At 42.9% G+C, this 12,275-nt stretch overlaps 1 protein-coding gene across 1 annotated transcript; it reads left to right on the top strand.

Annotated features, from left to right (window-relative positions):
• The first annotated feature begins 8,736 nt into the window (after nt 1-8,736).
• Nucleotides 8,737-12,275, top strand: LOC110508441 (protein S100-A1-like). Its single transcript, XM_021588963.3, has 3 exons — nt 8,737-8,794; nt 11,398-11,563; nt 11,640-12,275. The coding sequence occupies exons 2-3, from the start codon at nt 11,399-11,401 to the stop codon at nt 11,799-11,801; spliced, it is 327 nt and encodes a 108-aa protein (XP_021444638.1). The 5' UTR covers nt 8,737-8,794; nt 11,398; the 3' UTR covers nt 11,802-12,275.

Raw genomic sequence — 12,275 nt, 5'->3', positions numbered from 1 at the left:
CAACTACCCACAAATCATAGTGGGAACACAGGCTACCTAAGTATGGTTCTCAATCAGATAAAACGATTGACAGCTGCCTCTGATTGGGAACCATACTAGGCCAAAAGCAGAAATACAAAACATAGAACAAAAACATAGAATGCCCCAACTCACGCCCTGACCAAACTAAAACAGAGACATAAAAAAGGAACTAAGGTCAGGGCATGACAGAGTGTTAAAAAATACAGCATTTTGGAAATAAATGACAATGTTTTTGTTACTGTATTGCATTTGTATGTGTTTATTTATGTATATTTGAGTAGGTATACATTACTGTAACAATATTTTACAACCAGCTACAGTGTAACACTGACAATGCAAAAGGCATAAACCTACTGCTGGGATATTCAGTGTTTTGTGTTGAGCACATCATAAACCTACTGCTGGGATATTCATAGTGTTTTGTGTTGAGCACATCACAAACCTACTGCTGGGATATTCATAGTGTTTTGTGTTGAGCACATCATAAACCTACTGCTGGGATATTCATAGTGTTTTGTGTTGAGCACATCATAAACCTACTGCTGGGATATTCATAGTGTTTTGTGTTGAGCACATCATAAACCTACTGCGGGGATATTCAGTGTTTTGTGTTGAGCACATCATAAACCTACTGCTGGGATATTCAGTGTTTTGTGTTGAACACATCATAAACCTACTGCTGGGATATTTATAGTGTTTTGTGTTGAACACATCATAAACCTACTGCTGGGATATTCATAGCAGTGTTTTGTGTTGAGCACATCATAAACCTACTGCTGGGATATTCAGTGTTTTGTGTTGAGCACATCATAAACCTACTGCTGGGATATTCAGTGTTTTGTGTTGAGCACATCATAAACCTACTGCTGGGATATTCAGTGTTTTGTGTTGAGCACATCATAAACCTACTGCTGGGATATTCATAGTGTTTTGTGTTGAGCACATCACAAACCTACTGCTGGGATATTCATAGTGTTTTGTGTTGAGCACATCATAAACCTACTGCTGGGATATTCAGTGTTTTGTGTTGAGCACATCATAAACCTACTGCTGGGATATTCAGTGTTTTGTGTTGAGCACATCATAAACCTACTGCTGGGATATTCAGTGTTTTGTGTTGAGCACATCATAAACCTACTGCTGGGATATTCATAGTAGTGTTTTGTGTTGAGCACATCATAAACCTACTGCTGGGATATTCATAGTAGTGTTTTGTGTTGAACACATCATAAACCTACTGCTGGGATATTCAGTGTTTTGTGTTGAGCACATCATAAACCTACTGCTGGGATATTCATAGTAGTGTTTTGTGTTGAGCACATCATAAACCTACTGCTGGGATATTCAGTGTTTTGTGTTGAGCACATCATAAACCTACTGCTGGGATATTCATAGTAGTGTTTTGAGTTGAGCACATCATAAACCTACTGCTGGGATATTCATAGTAGTGTTTTGTGTTGAGCACATCATAAACCTACTGCTGGGATATTCAGTGTTTTGTGTTGAGCACATCATAAACCTACTGCTGGGATATTCAGTGTTTTGTGTTGAGCACATCATAAACCTACTGCTGGGATATTCATAGTAGTGTTTTGTGTTGAGCACATCATAAACCTACTGCTGGGATATTCATAGTAGTGTTTTGTGTTGAGCACATCATAAACCTACTGCTGGGATATTCATAGTGTTTTGTGTTGAACAGATCATAAACCTACTGCTGGGATATTCAGTGTTTTGTGTTGAGCACATCATAAACCTACTGCTGGGATGTTTTGTGTTGAGCACATCATAAACCTACTGCTGGGATATTCAGTGTTTTGTGTTGAGCACATCATAAACCTACTGCGGGGATATTCAGTGTTTTGTGTTGAGCACATCATAAACCTACTGCTGGGATATTCATAGTGTTTTGTGTTGAGCACATCATAAACCTACTGCTGGGATATTCAGTGTTTTGTGTTGAACACATCATAAACCTACTGCTGGGATATTCATAGTGTTTTGTGTTGAGCACATCATAAACCTACTGCTGGGATATTCATAGTGTTTTGTGTTGAACACATCATAAACCTACTGCTGGGATATTCATAGTAGTGTTTTGTGTTGAACACATCATAAACCTACTGCTGGGATATTCAGTGTTTTGTGTTGAGCACATCATAAACCTACTGCTGGGATATTCATAGTAGTGTTTTGTGTTGAGCACATCATAAACCTACTGCTGGGATATTCAGTGTTTTGTGTTGAGCACATCATAAACCTACTGCTGGGATATTCATAGTAGTGTTTTGTGTTGAGCACATCATAAACCTACTGCTGGGATATTCATAGTAGTGTTTTGTGTTGAGCACATCATAAACCTACTGCTGGGATATTCAGTGTTTTGTGTTGAGCACATCATAAACATACTGCTGGGATATTCAGGGTTTTGTGTTAAGCACATCATAAACCTACTGCTGGGATATTCATAGTAGTGTTTTGCGTTGAGCACATCATAAACCTACTGCTGGGATATTCATAGTAGTGTTTTGTGTTGAGCACATCATAAACCTACTGCTGGGATATTCATAGTAGTGTTTTGTGTTGAGCACATCATGAACCTACTGCTGGGATATTCATAGCAGTGTTTTGTGTTGAGCACATCATAAACCTACTGCTGGGATATTCAGTGTTTTGTGTTGAGCACATCATAAACCTACTGCTGGGATATTCAGTGTTTTGTGTTGAGCACATCATAAACCTACTGCTGGGATATTCATAGTAGTGTTTTGTGTTGAACACATCATAAACCTACTGCTGGGATATTCAGTGTTTTGTGTTGAGCACATCATAAACCTACTGCTGGGATATTCATAGTAGTGTTTTGTGTTGAGCACATCATAAACCTACTGCTGGGATATTCAGTGTTTTGTGTTGAGCACATCATAAACCTACTGCTGGGATATTCATAGTAGTGTTTTGAGTTGAGCACATCATAAACCTACTGCTGGGATATTCATAGTAGTGTTTTGTGTTGAGCACATCATAAACCTACTGCTGGGATATTCAGTGTTTTGTGTTGAGCACATCATAAACCTACTGCTGGGATATTCAGTGTTTTGTGTTGAGCACATCATAAACCTACTGCTGGGATATTCATAGTAGTGTTTTGTGTTGAGCACATCATAAACCTACTGCTGGGATATTCATAGTAGTGTTTTGTGTTGAGCACATCATAAACCTACTGCTGGGATATTCATAGTGTTTTGTGTTGAACAGATCATAAACCTACTGCTGGGATATTCAGTGTTTTGTGTTGAGCACATCATAAACCTACTGCTGGGATGTTTTGTGTTGAGCACATCATAAACCTACTGCTGGGATATTCAGTGTTTTGTGTTGAGCACATCATAAACCTACTGCGGGGATATTCAGTGTTTTGTGTTGAGCACATCATAAACCTACTGCTGGGATATTCATAGTGTTTTGTGTTGAGCACATCATAAACCTACTGCTGGGATATTCAGTGTTTTGTGTTGAACACATCATAAACCTACTGCTGGGATATTCATAGTGTTTTGTGTTGAGCACATCATAAACCTACTGCTGGGATATTCATAGTGTTTTGTGTTGAACACATCATAAACCTACTGCTGGGATATTCATAGTAGTGTTTTGTGTTGAACACATCATAAACCTACTGCTGGGATATTCAGTGTTTTGTGTTGAGCACATCATAAACCTACTGCTGGGATATTCATAGTAGTGTTTTGTGTTGAGCACATCATAAACCTACTGCTGGGATATTCAGTGTTTTGTGTTGAGCACATCATAAACCTACTGCTGGGATATTCATAGTAGTGTTTTGTGTTGAGCACATCATAAACCTACTGCTGGGATATTCATAGTAGTGTTTTGTGTTGAGCACATCATAAACCTACTGCTGGGATATTCAGTGTTTTGTGTTGAGCACATCATAAACATACTGCTGGGATATTCAGGGTTTTGTGTTAAGCACATCATAAACCTACTGCTGGGATATTCATAGTAGTGTTTTGCGTTGAGCACATCATAAACCTACTGCTGGGATATTCATAGTAGTGTTTTGTGTTGAGCACATCATAAACCTACTGCTGGGATATTCATAGTAGTGTTTTGTGTTGAGCACATCATGAACCTACTGCTGGGATATTCATAGCAGTGTTTTGTGTTGAGCACATCATAAACCTACTGCTGGGATATTCAGTGTTTTGTGTTGAGCACATCATAAACCTACTGCTGGGATATTCAGTGTTTTGTGTTGAGCACATCATAAACCTACTGCTGGGATATTCAGTGTTTTGTGTTGAGCACATCATAAACCTACTGCTGGGATATTCATAGTAGTGTTTTGTGTTGAGCACATCATAAACCTACTGCTGGGATATTCAGTGTTTTGTGTTGAGCACATCATAAACCTACTGCTGGGATATTCATAGTAGTGTTTTGTGTTGAGCACATCATAAACCTACTGCTGGGATATTCAGTGTTTTGTGTTGAGCACATCATAAACCTACTGCTGGGATATTCATAGTAGTGTTTTGTGTTGAACACATCATAAACCTACTGCTGGGATATTCATAGTAGTGTTTTGTGTTGAACACATCATAAACCTACTGCTGGGATATTCAGTGTTTTGTGTTGAGCACATCATAAACCTACTGCTGGGATATTCATAGTAGTGTTTTGTGTTGAGCACATCATAAACCTACTGCTGGGATATTCAGTGTTTTGTGTTGAGCACATCATAAACCTACTGCTGGGATATTCATAGTAGTGTTTTGTGTTGAGCACATCATAAACCTACTGCTGGGATATTCAGTGTTTTGTGTTGAGCACATCATAAACCTACTGCTGGGATATTCAGTGTTTTGTGTTGAGCACATCATAAACCTACTGCTGGGATATTCATAGTAGTGTTTTGTGTTGAGCACATCATAAACCTACTGCTGGGATATTCATAGTAGTGTTTTGTGTTGAGCACATCATAAACCTACTGCTGGGATATTCATAGTGTTTTGTGTTGAACAGATCATAAACCTACTGCTGGGATATTCAGTGTTTTGTGTTGAGCACATCATAAACCTACTGCTGGGATGTTTTGTGTTGAGCACATCATAAACCTACTGCTGGGATATTCAGTGTTTTGTGTTGAGCACATCATAAACCTACTGCTGGGATATTCATAGTGTTTTGTGTTGAGCACATCACAAACCTACTGCTGGGATATTCATAGTGTTTTGTGTTGAGCACATCACAAACCTACTGCTGGGATATTCATAGTGTTTTGTGTTGAGCACATCACAAACCTACTGCTGGGATATTCATAGTGTTTTGTGTTGAGCACATCATAAACCTACTGCTGGGATATTCAGTGTTTTGTGTTGAGCACATCATAAACCTACTGCAGGGATATTCAGTGTTTTGTGTTGAGCACATCATAAACCTACTGCTGGGATATTCATAGTGTTTTGTGTTGAGCACATCATAAACCTACTGCTGGGATATTCAGTGTTTTGTGTTGAACACATCATAAACCTACTGCTGGGATATTCATAGTGTTTTGTGTTGAGCACATCATAAACCTACTGCTGGGATATTCATAGTGTTTTGTGTTGAACACATCATAAACCTACTGCTGGGATATTCAGTGTTTTGTGTTGAGCACATCATAAACCTACTGCTGGGATATTCATAGTAGTGTTTTGTGTTGAGCACATCATAAACCTACTGCTGGGATATTCAGTGTTTTGTGTTGAGCACATCATAAACCTACTGCTGGGATATTCAGGGTTTTGTGTTGAGCACATCATAAACCTACTGCTGGGATATTCATAGTAGTGTTTTGTGTTGAGCACATCATAAACCTACTGCTGGGATATTCATAGTAGTGTTTTGTGTTGAGCACATCATAAACCTACTGCTGGGATATTCAGTGTTTTGTGTTGAGCACATCATAAACCTACTGCTGGGATATTCAGGGTTTTGTGTTGAGCACATCATAAACCTACTGCTGGGATATTCATAGTAGTGTTTTGCGTTGAGCACATCATAAACCTACTACTGGGATATTCATAGTAGTGTTTTGTGTTGAGCACATCATAAACCTACTGCTGGGATATTCATAGTGTTTTGTGTTGAACAGATCATAAACCTACTGCTGGGATATTCAGTGTTTTGTGTTGAGCACATCATAAACCTACTGCTGGGATATTCAGTGTTTTGTGTTGAGCACATCATAAACCTACTGCTGGGATATTCATAGTGTTTTGTGTTGAGCACATCACAAACCTACTGCTGGGATATTCATAGTGTTTTGTGTTGAGCACATCATAAACCTACTGCTGGGATATTCAGTGTTTTGTGTTGAGCACATCATAAACCTACTGCTGGGATATTCATAGTGTTTTGTGTAGAGCACATCATAAACCTACTGCTGGAATATTCAGTGTTTTGTGTTGAGCACATCATAAACCTACTGCTGGGATATTCATAGTAGTGTTTTGTGTTGAGCACATCATAAACCTACTGCTGGGATATTCATAGTAGTGTTTTGTGTTGAGCACATCATAAACCTACTGCTGGGATATTCATAGTAGTGTTTTGTGTTGAGCACAACATAAACCTACTGCTGGGATATTCATAGTGTTTTGTGTTGAGCACATCATAAACCTACTGCTGGGATATTCAGTGTTTTGTGTTGAGCACATCATAAACCTACTGCTGGGATATTCATAGTGTTTTGTGTTGAGCACATCATAAACCTACTGCTGGGATATTCAGTGTTTTGTGTTGAACACATCATAAACCTACTGCTGGGATATTCATAGTGTTTTGTGTTGAGCACATCATAAACCTACTGCTGGGATATTCAGTGTTTTGTGTTGAACACATCATAAACCTACTGCTGGGATATTCATAGTGTTTTGTGTTGAGCACATCATAAACCTACTGCTGGGATATTCAGTGTTTTGTGTTGAGCACATCATAAACCTACTGCTGGGATATTCATAGTGTTTTGTGTTGAGCACATCATAAACCTACTGCTGGGATATTCAGTGTTTTGTGTTGAGCACATCATAAACCTACTGCTGGGATATTCATAGTGTTTTGTGTTGAGCACATCATAAACCTACTGCTGGGATATTCATAGTGTTTTGTGTTGAGCACATCATAAACCTACTGCTGGGATATTCATAGTAGTGTTTTGTGTTGAGCACATCATAAACCTACTGCTGGGATATTCATAGTAGTGTTTTGTGTTGAGCACAACATAAACCTACTGCTGGGATATTCATAGTGTTTTGTGTTGAGCACATCATAAACCTACTGCTGGGATATTCAGTGTTTTGTGTTGAGCACATCATAAACCTACTGCTGGGATATTCAGTGTTTTGTGTTGAGCACATCATAAACCTAATGCTGGGATATTCAGTGTTTTGTGTTGAGCACATCAGTGTGTTGTTGGTTGGTAGACAGATCTATTCATGTGTGTCATTTTGATGCAAAAAAAAACATTATGGAAAGCAATAACAGTTTTGAATGCAGTGTTTGCTATTGGTACAGATTTGTAGAGTTTTGTGTTTAGTGTTTTGGGAAAATGGCCCAATGATTCAGCAAACATGTGTAAACAATTGTGGAAAACTGTAAATGAAATATTTTCCAGTATTGAGATGGTCTGTATTTTGATCTTGTGGATGGCATGCATCTTTGAAAGAATATTGTCGACGCCATAGCAGGGCCTCTCACCTTCCTCCAGGGCTTCTCCTGTTTATCTAAACACGCTTTCACTGCTTCCCTTGGCCTATGTTTTGACACGCAGTACAATATGGCTACAGGCCCGGGCCATGGTAATCCACTGCTACTATAGCACACTGACTGAGACCGTAAGTGATACCCCATTGTGGCTCTCTCTGCACCTTGGCTCCATTGTGGCTCTCTCTGCACCTTGACTCCATTGTGGCTCTCTCTGTATCTTGGCTCCATTGTGGCTCTCTCTGTACCTTGGCTCCATTGTGGCTCTCTCTGCACCTTGGCTCCATTGTGGCTCTCTCTGCACCTTGGCTCCATTGTGGCTCTCTCTGCACCTTGGCTCCATTGTGGCTCTCTCTGCACCTTGGCTCCATTGTGGCTCTCTCTGCACCTTGACTCCATTGTGGCTCTCTCTGCACCTTGGCTCCATTGTGGCTCTCTGCACCTTGGCTCCATTGTGGCTCTCTCTGCACCTTGGCTCCATTGTGGCTCTCTGCACCTTGTCTCTGTGGCCAAAGTGGATAAATAGGCTACACCACATCGCTCCCCTCTCCTCCTCTTTTCCTCGTCTGCTTTCCCTCTGCTCCTCTCCTCTTCTGCTTTCCCTCTCCTCATCTCCCTGGCTTTCTCAAAAACTTCTTGAAGGATAATTCATGATTTCATTAAGATTTAATTCACATCTCTCACAGGTGAAACTGCTAGAGTGTTCTCCAGTATTCTCGAGGGGGGGGGGGGGGGTTCGAGAGGCGGAGTGGGAGGAGGGGAGAGAGGCGGAGTGGGAGGAGAGGCGGAGGGGAGAGAGGCGGAGTGGGAGGAGGGAGAGAGGCGGAGTGGGAGGCGGGAGAGAGGCGGAGGGAGAGAGGTGGAGTGGAAGGAGGGAGAGAGGTGGAGTGGGAGGAGGGAGAGAAGTATTTAAGAGGCTGTCCATCTCCCCCTCCTCACCGCTCTTCGTTACTCTCCCTCTACGTGTCCAACAGCAGGCCAGCACTCCTCCTTTGCTCAGGTAAGGAAGAAAGGTTGACTCAGGAATGAATGCAGTTTTTCAGCAACAGGCAAAAGAATTCAGCCCTTCTGCTCTTCAGGAGGTAGTTCTGTCTAGCACGGTAAAATGTGGGGCAGATGAAATATATTTCAGCTGTTTGGGATCTAGAGACAATGATACAAAGTTTGTGTTGCTGTAACCCTAAACAACGTCAATATAACTTTTACAGAGAGGGGAAAGCACACAGCCTGTACTGTAGACTTCACTACTCTGTGTGTTTGGTGATTTCATGTCTATTCCCTGGTCTATTCTGGTGTCATGTTAGCCTCTATAGAGTTTCTGACCTGTTGTGTTTCCTCTGTCCTGACTGACCTCTCTCTTTCTTCTTTATTTTCTGTTTATGTAAATATCTTGCTCAAAGGAGGCAAATCTATATTTTTCCTAAACCAGAATAACCTCAGATTTCTGTTGGAATAAAGTTAATTTGATACAGTGTAAATGTAATTGTAGAGAAAGAAGTAGAGTGGTCAGGGAAGAGGGGTGGGAGAGGTGGAGGTAAGATGGAGAGGTGGGGAAGGGATGGGGTGCGAAGGGAAGGTGGAGGGGTGGGATGGGATCGACAGATAGATGGGGTGGGATGGGATCGACAGATAGATGGGGTGGGATGGGATCGACAGATAGATTGGGTGGGATGGGATCGACAGATAGATGGGGTGGGATGGGATCGACAGATAGATGGGGTGGGATGGGATCGACAGATAGATGGGGTGCGAAGGGAAGGTTGAGGGGTGGGATGGGATCGACAGATAGATGGGGTGGGATGGGATCGACAGATAGATGAGGTGGGATGGGATCGACAGATCGATTGGGTGGGATGGGATCGACAGATAGATTGGGTGCGAAGGGAAGGTGGTGGGATGGGATCGACAGATTGGGTGCGAAGGGAAGGTGGTGGGATGGGATCGACAGATAGATGGGGTGGGATGGGATCGACAGATAGATGGGGTGGGATGGGATCGACAGATAGATTGGGTGCGAAGGGAAGGTGGTGGGATGGGATCGACAGATAGATGGGGTGCGAAGGGAAGGTGGTGGGATGGGATCGACAGATAGATTGGGTGGGATGGGATCGACAGATAGATTGGGTGGGATGGGATCGACAGATAGATTGGGTGCGAAGGGAAGGTGGAGGGGTGGGATGGGATCGACAGATAGATTGGGTGGGATGGGATCGACAGATAGATGGGGTGGGATGGGATCGACAGATAGATTGGGTGCGAAGGGAAGGTGGAGGGGTGGGATGGGATCGACAGATAGATGGGGTGGGATGGGATCGACAGATAGATTGGGTGGGATGGGATCGACAGATTGGGTGCGAAGGGAAGGTGGAGGGGTGGGATGGGATCGACAGATAGATTGGGTGCGAAGGGAAGGTGGAGGGGTGGGATGGGATCGACAGATAGATGGGGTGGGATGGGATCGACAGATAGATGGGGTGCGAAGGGAAGGTGGAGGGGTGGGATGGGATCGACAGATAGATGGGGTGCGAAGGGAAGGTGGAGGGGTGGGATGGGATCGACAGATAGATGGGGTGCGAAGGGAAGGTGGAGGGGTGGGATGGAGAGGTAGAGGGGTGGGATGGAGAGGTAGAGGGGTGGGATGGAGAGGAGAGGTAGAGGGGTGGGATGGAGAGGAGAGGTAGAGGGGTGGGATAAAGAGATGGAGGCGGGGTGGGATAAAGAGATGGCGGCAGAGTGGGATGGAGGCAGGGTGGTGGGATACATACACCTGTCTCCTCTGTTACCAACCATCCAGTCCAGCTCAGGTAGAGACTAGCTCAGGTTCTTATGGTCCCAGTTCCTCCTGTACTGGTTTGGATAGGACAGGGCTATAGGGTTAGAGACAGGGTTAGAGTTAGAGCTAGGTGTGTTTCTACCTGGTGTGAGTTTCACTCTTATCAGAAGGCTGGGGTTCACATATCCTGCTCACTATTACCTATCTCCTTTCCATTACAGTGTCTCAATGTGGCTCCCCACAGATCCAGGATCAACTTATCCTTAAGTGGGGAAACTAATCATCAATCATCATCATACTCCATGGCTAACTGTCTGGGGCTTTAGTAATGTAGTAGGACTCTTGGGGTTTGTAGTTCTTCAGGTGTTGGGTAGGATGACTTTAAACTTGTGACTAATTCAGGAACTAGACAGGGTTGAGGAACAAGCAGCTCTCTCTGTCTATTCATCCATCCCTCTCTCTCTCGTCCTATCTGTCCTGCCGTGCTCAGCAGACATGGTGATTGCTAACTCAGTTGATACTGTACCAGTGGAGGCTGCTGAGGGGAGGATGGATCATAATAATGGAATGGAATGATATCAAACACAATTTTTTGGGGGAGTGTTTAATGTGTTTGATATCACTCCATTCCAGCCATTATTGTGAGATGTCCTCCTCTCACCAGCCTCCACTGCTCTCTACAGTGTGTTTGACTGATCCCTCTGATCCTGGCTCAGCATCCATGAGAAAATACAAACACTCTGCACAGGCTACATCACTTGATGTCCTACTACAATGTGAAACACCTGCTCATTATCCTAACCATGTCTATTGTCTTTCTACCTCTGTAGTATGTCTAACCCTACCAAAACAGAGAATGTGTCCACCTTGGAGACTGCCATGCAGCTGATGATCCAGACCTTCCATAAGTATTCTGGAGACGAGGGCGACAAATACACCCTGAGCAGAGCAGAGCTCAAAGTGATGCTCTCTGCAGAGCTGGGCAACTACCTGGGGGTAAGGAGATTCACACACACACAGACACACACGCACAGACACACAGCGTAAAAGTCTTCCTCTCTCCCTTACCCAGAATGCCCAGGACAAGGAAGCAGTGGACAAGGTGATGGGGGACCTGGATGCCAACAATGATGGAGAGGTGGACTTCACTGAGTTTGTTATCCTGGTGGGGGCGCTCACCGTCGCCTGCAACGACTTCTTCCTGGAGTACAACGACAAGGGGGAGAAGAAGTGAACACAACACACACACGTACACTCACACATGTCTATGCTCTCTCTCTCTCACACTCACTCACTCACTCACTCACTGAGGAGAGGACGATTATTATGAGACATCTCCACTCAAATCCTGGCTAGGCTTAATGTCTACTGTTTAATAACAGAGACCTACACACACCATACATACCACACACATGCACACACACACACTCTGAGATGTTCATAGATGCATCCTGGCACCCTGGGCAGTGTGTTTTTGTGTTTAGTGTGTGTGCCATCTCGATCCAAACCAAACCCAACACAGAGAAGTTTATTCCAGAGTGAAAATGTGGGGAGTTTAAGTCATCATTATTAACGTCATTCAACGTCATTGTTGAATATGTGAATATAATTTCTCTATCTTTTCATTTGTTTTGTAAACCCCCTGTTCATTTCTCGTTCATTGTTAAACTGTTCCTCCTCGATAGAATAAACATGACATTTAACCAAA

This window comes from Oncorhynchus mykiss, chromosome 3, assembly GCF_057628025.1.
Source record: "Oncorhynchus mykiss isolate SJ-2025 chromosome 3, ASM5762802v1, whole genome shotgun sequence".
In the NCBI taxonomy this organism is placed as follows: domain Eukaryota; kingdom Metazoa; phylum Chordata; class Actinopteri; order Salmoniformes; family Salmonidae; genus Oncorhynchus; species Oncorhynchus mykiss.
The sequence above is the reverse complement of the archived record's forward strand: the minus strand, read 5'-3'. Positions and strand labels throughout refer to the sequence as shown.

Coding starts and splice junctions, on each gene's coding strand:
- LOC110508441 (XM_021588963.3), top strand. CDS start 11,399: ATGTCTAACCCTACCAAAACAGAGAATGTGTCCACCTTGGAGACTGCC. Junction 11,564..11,639: donor AGCTGGGCAACTACCTGGGG/GTAAGGAGATTC, acceptor TCCCTTACCCAG/AATGCCCAGGACAAGGAAGC.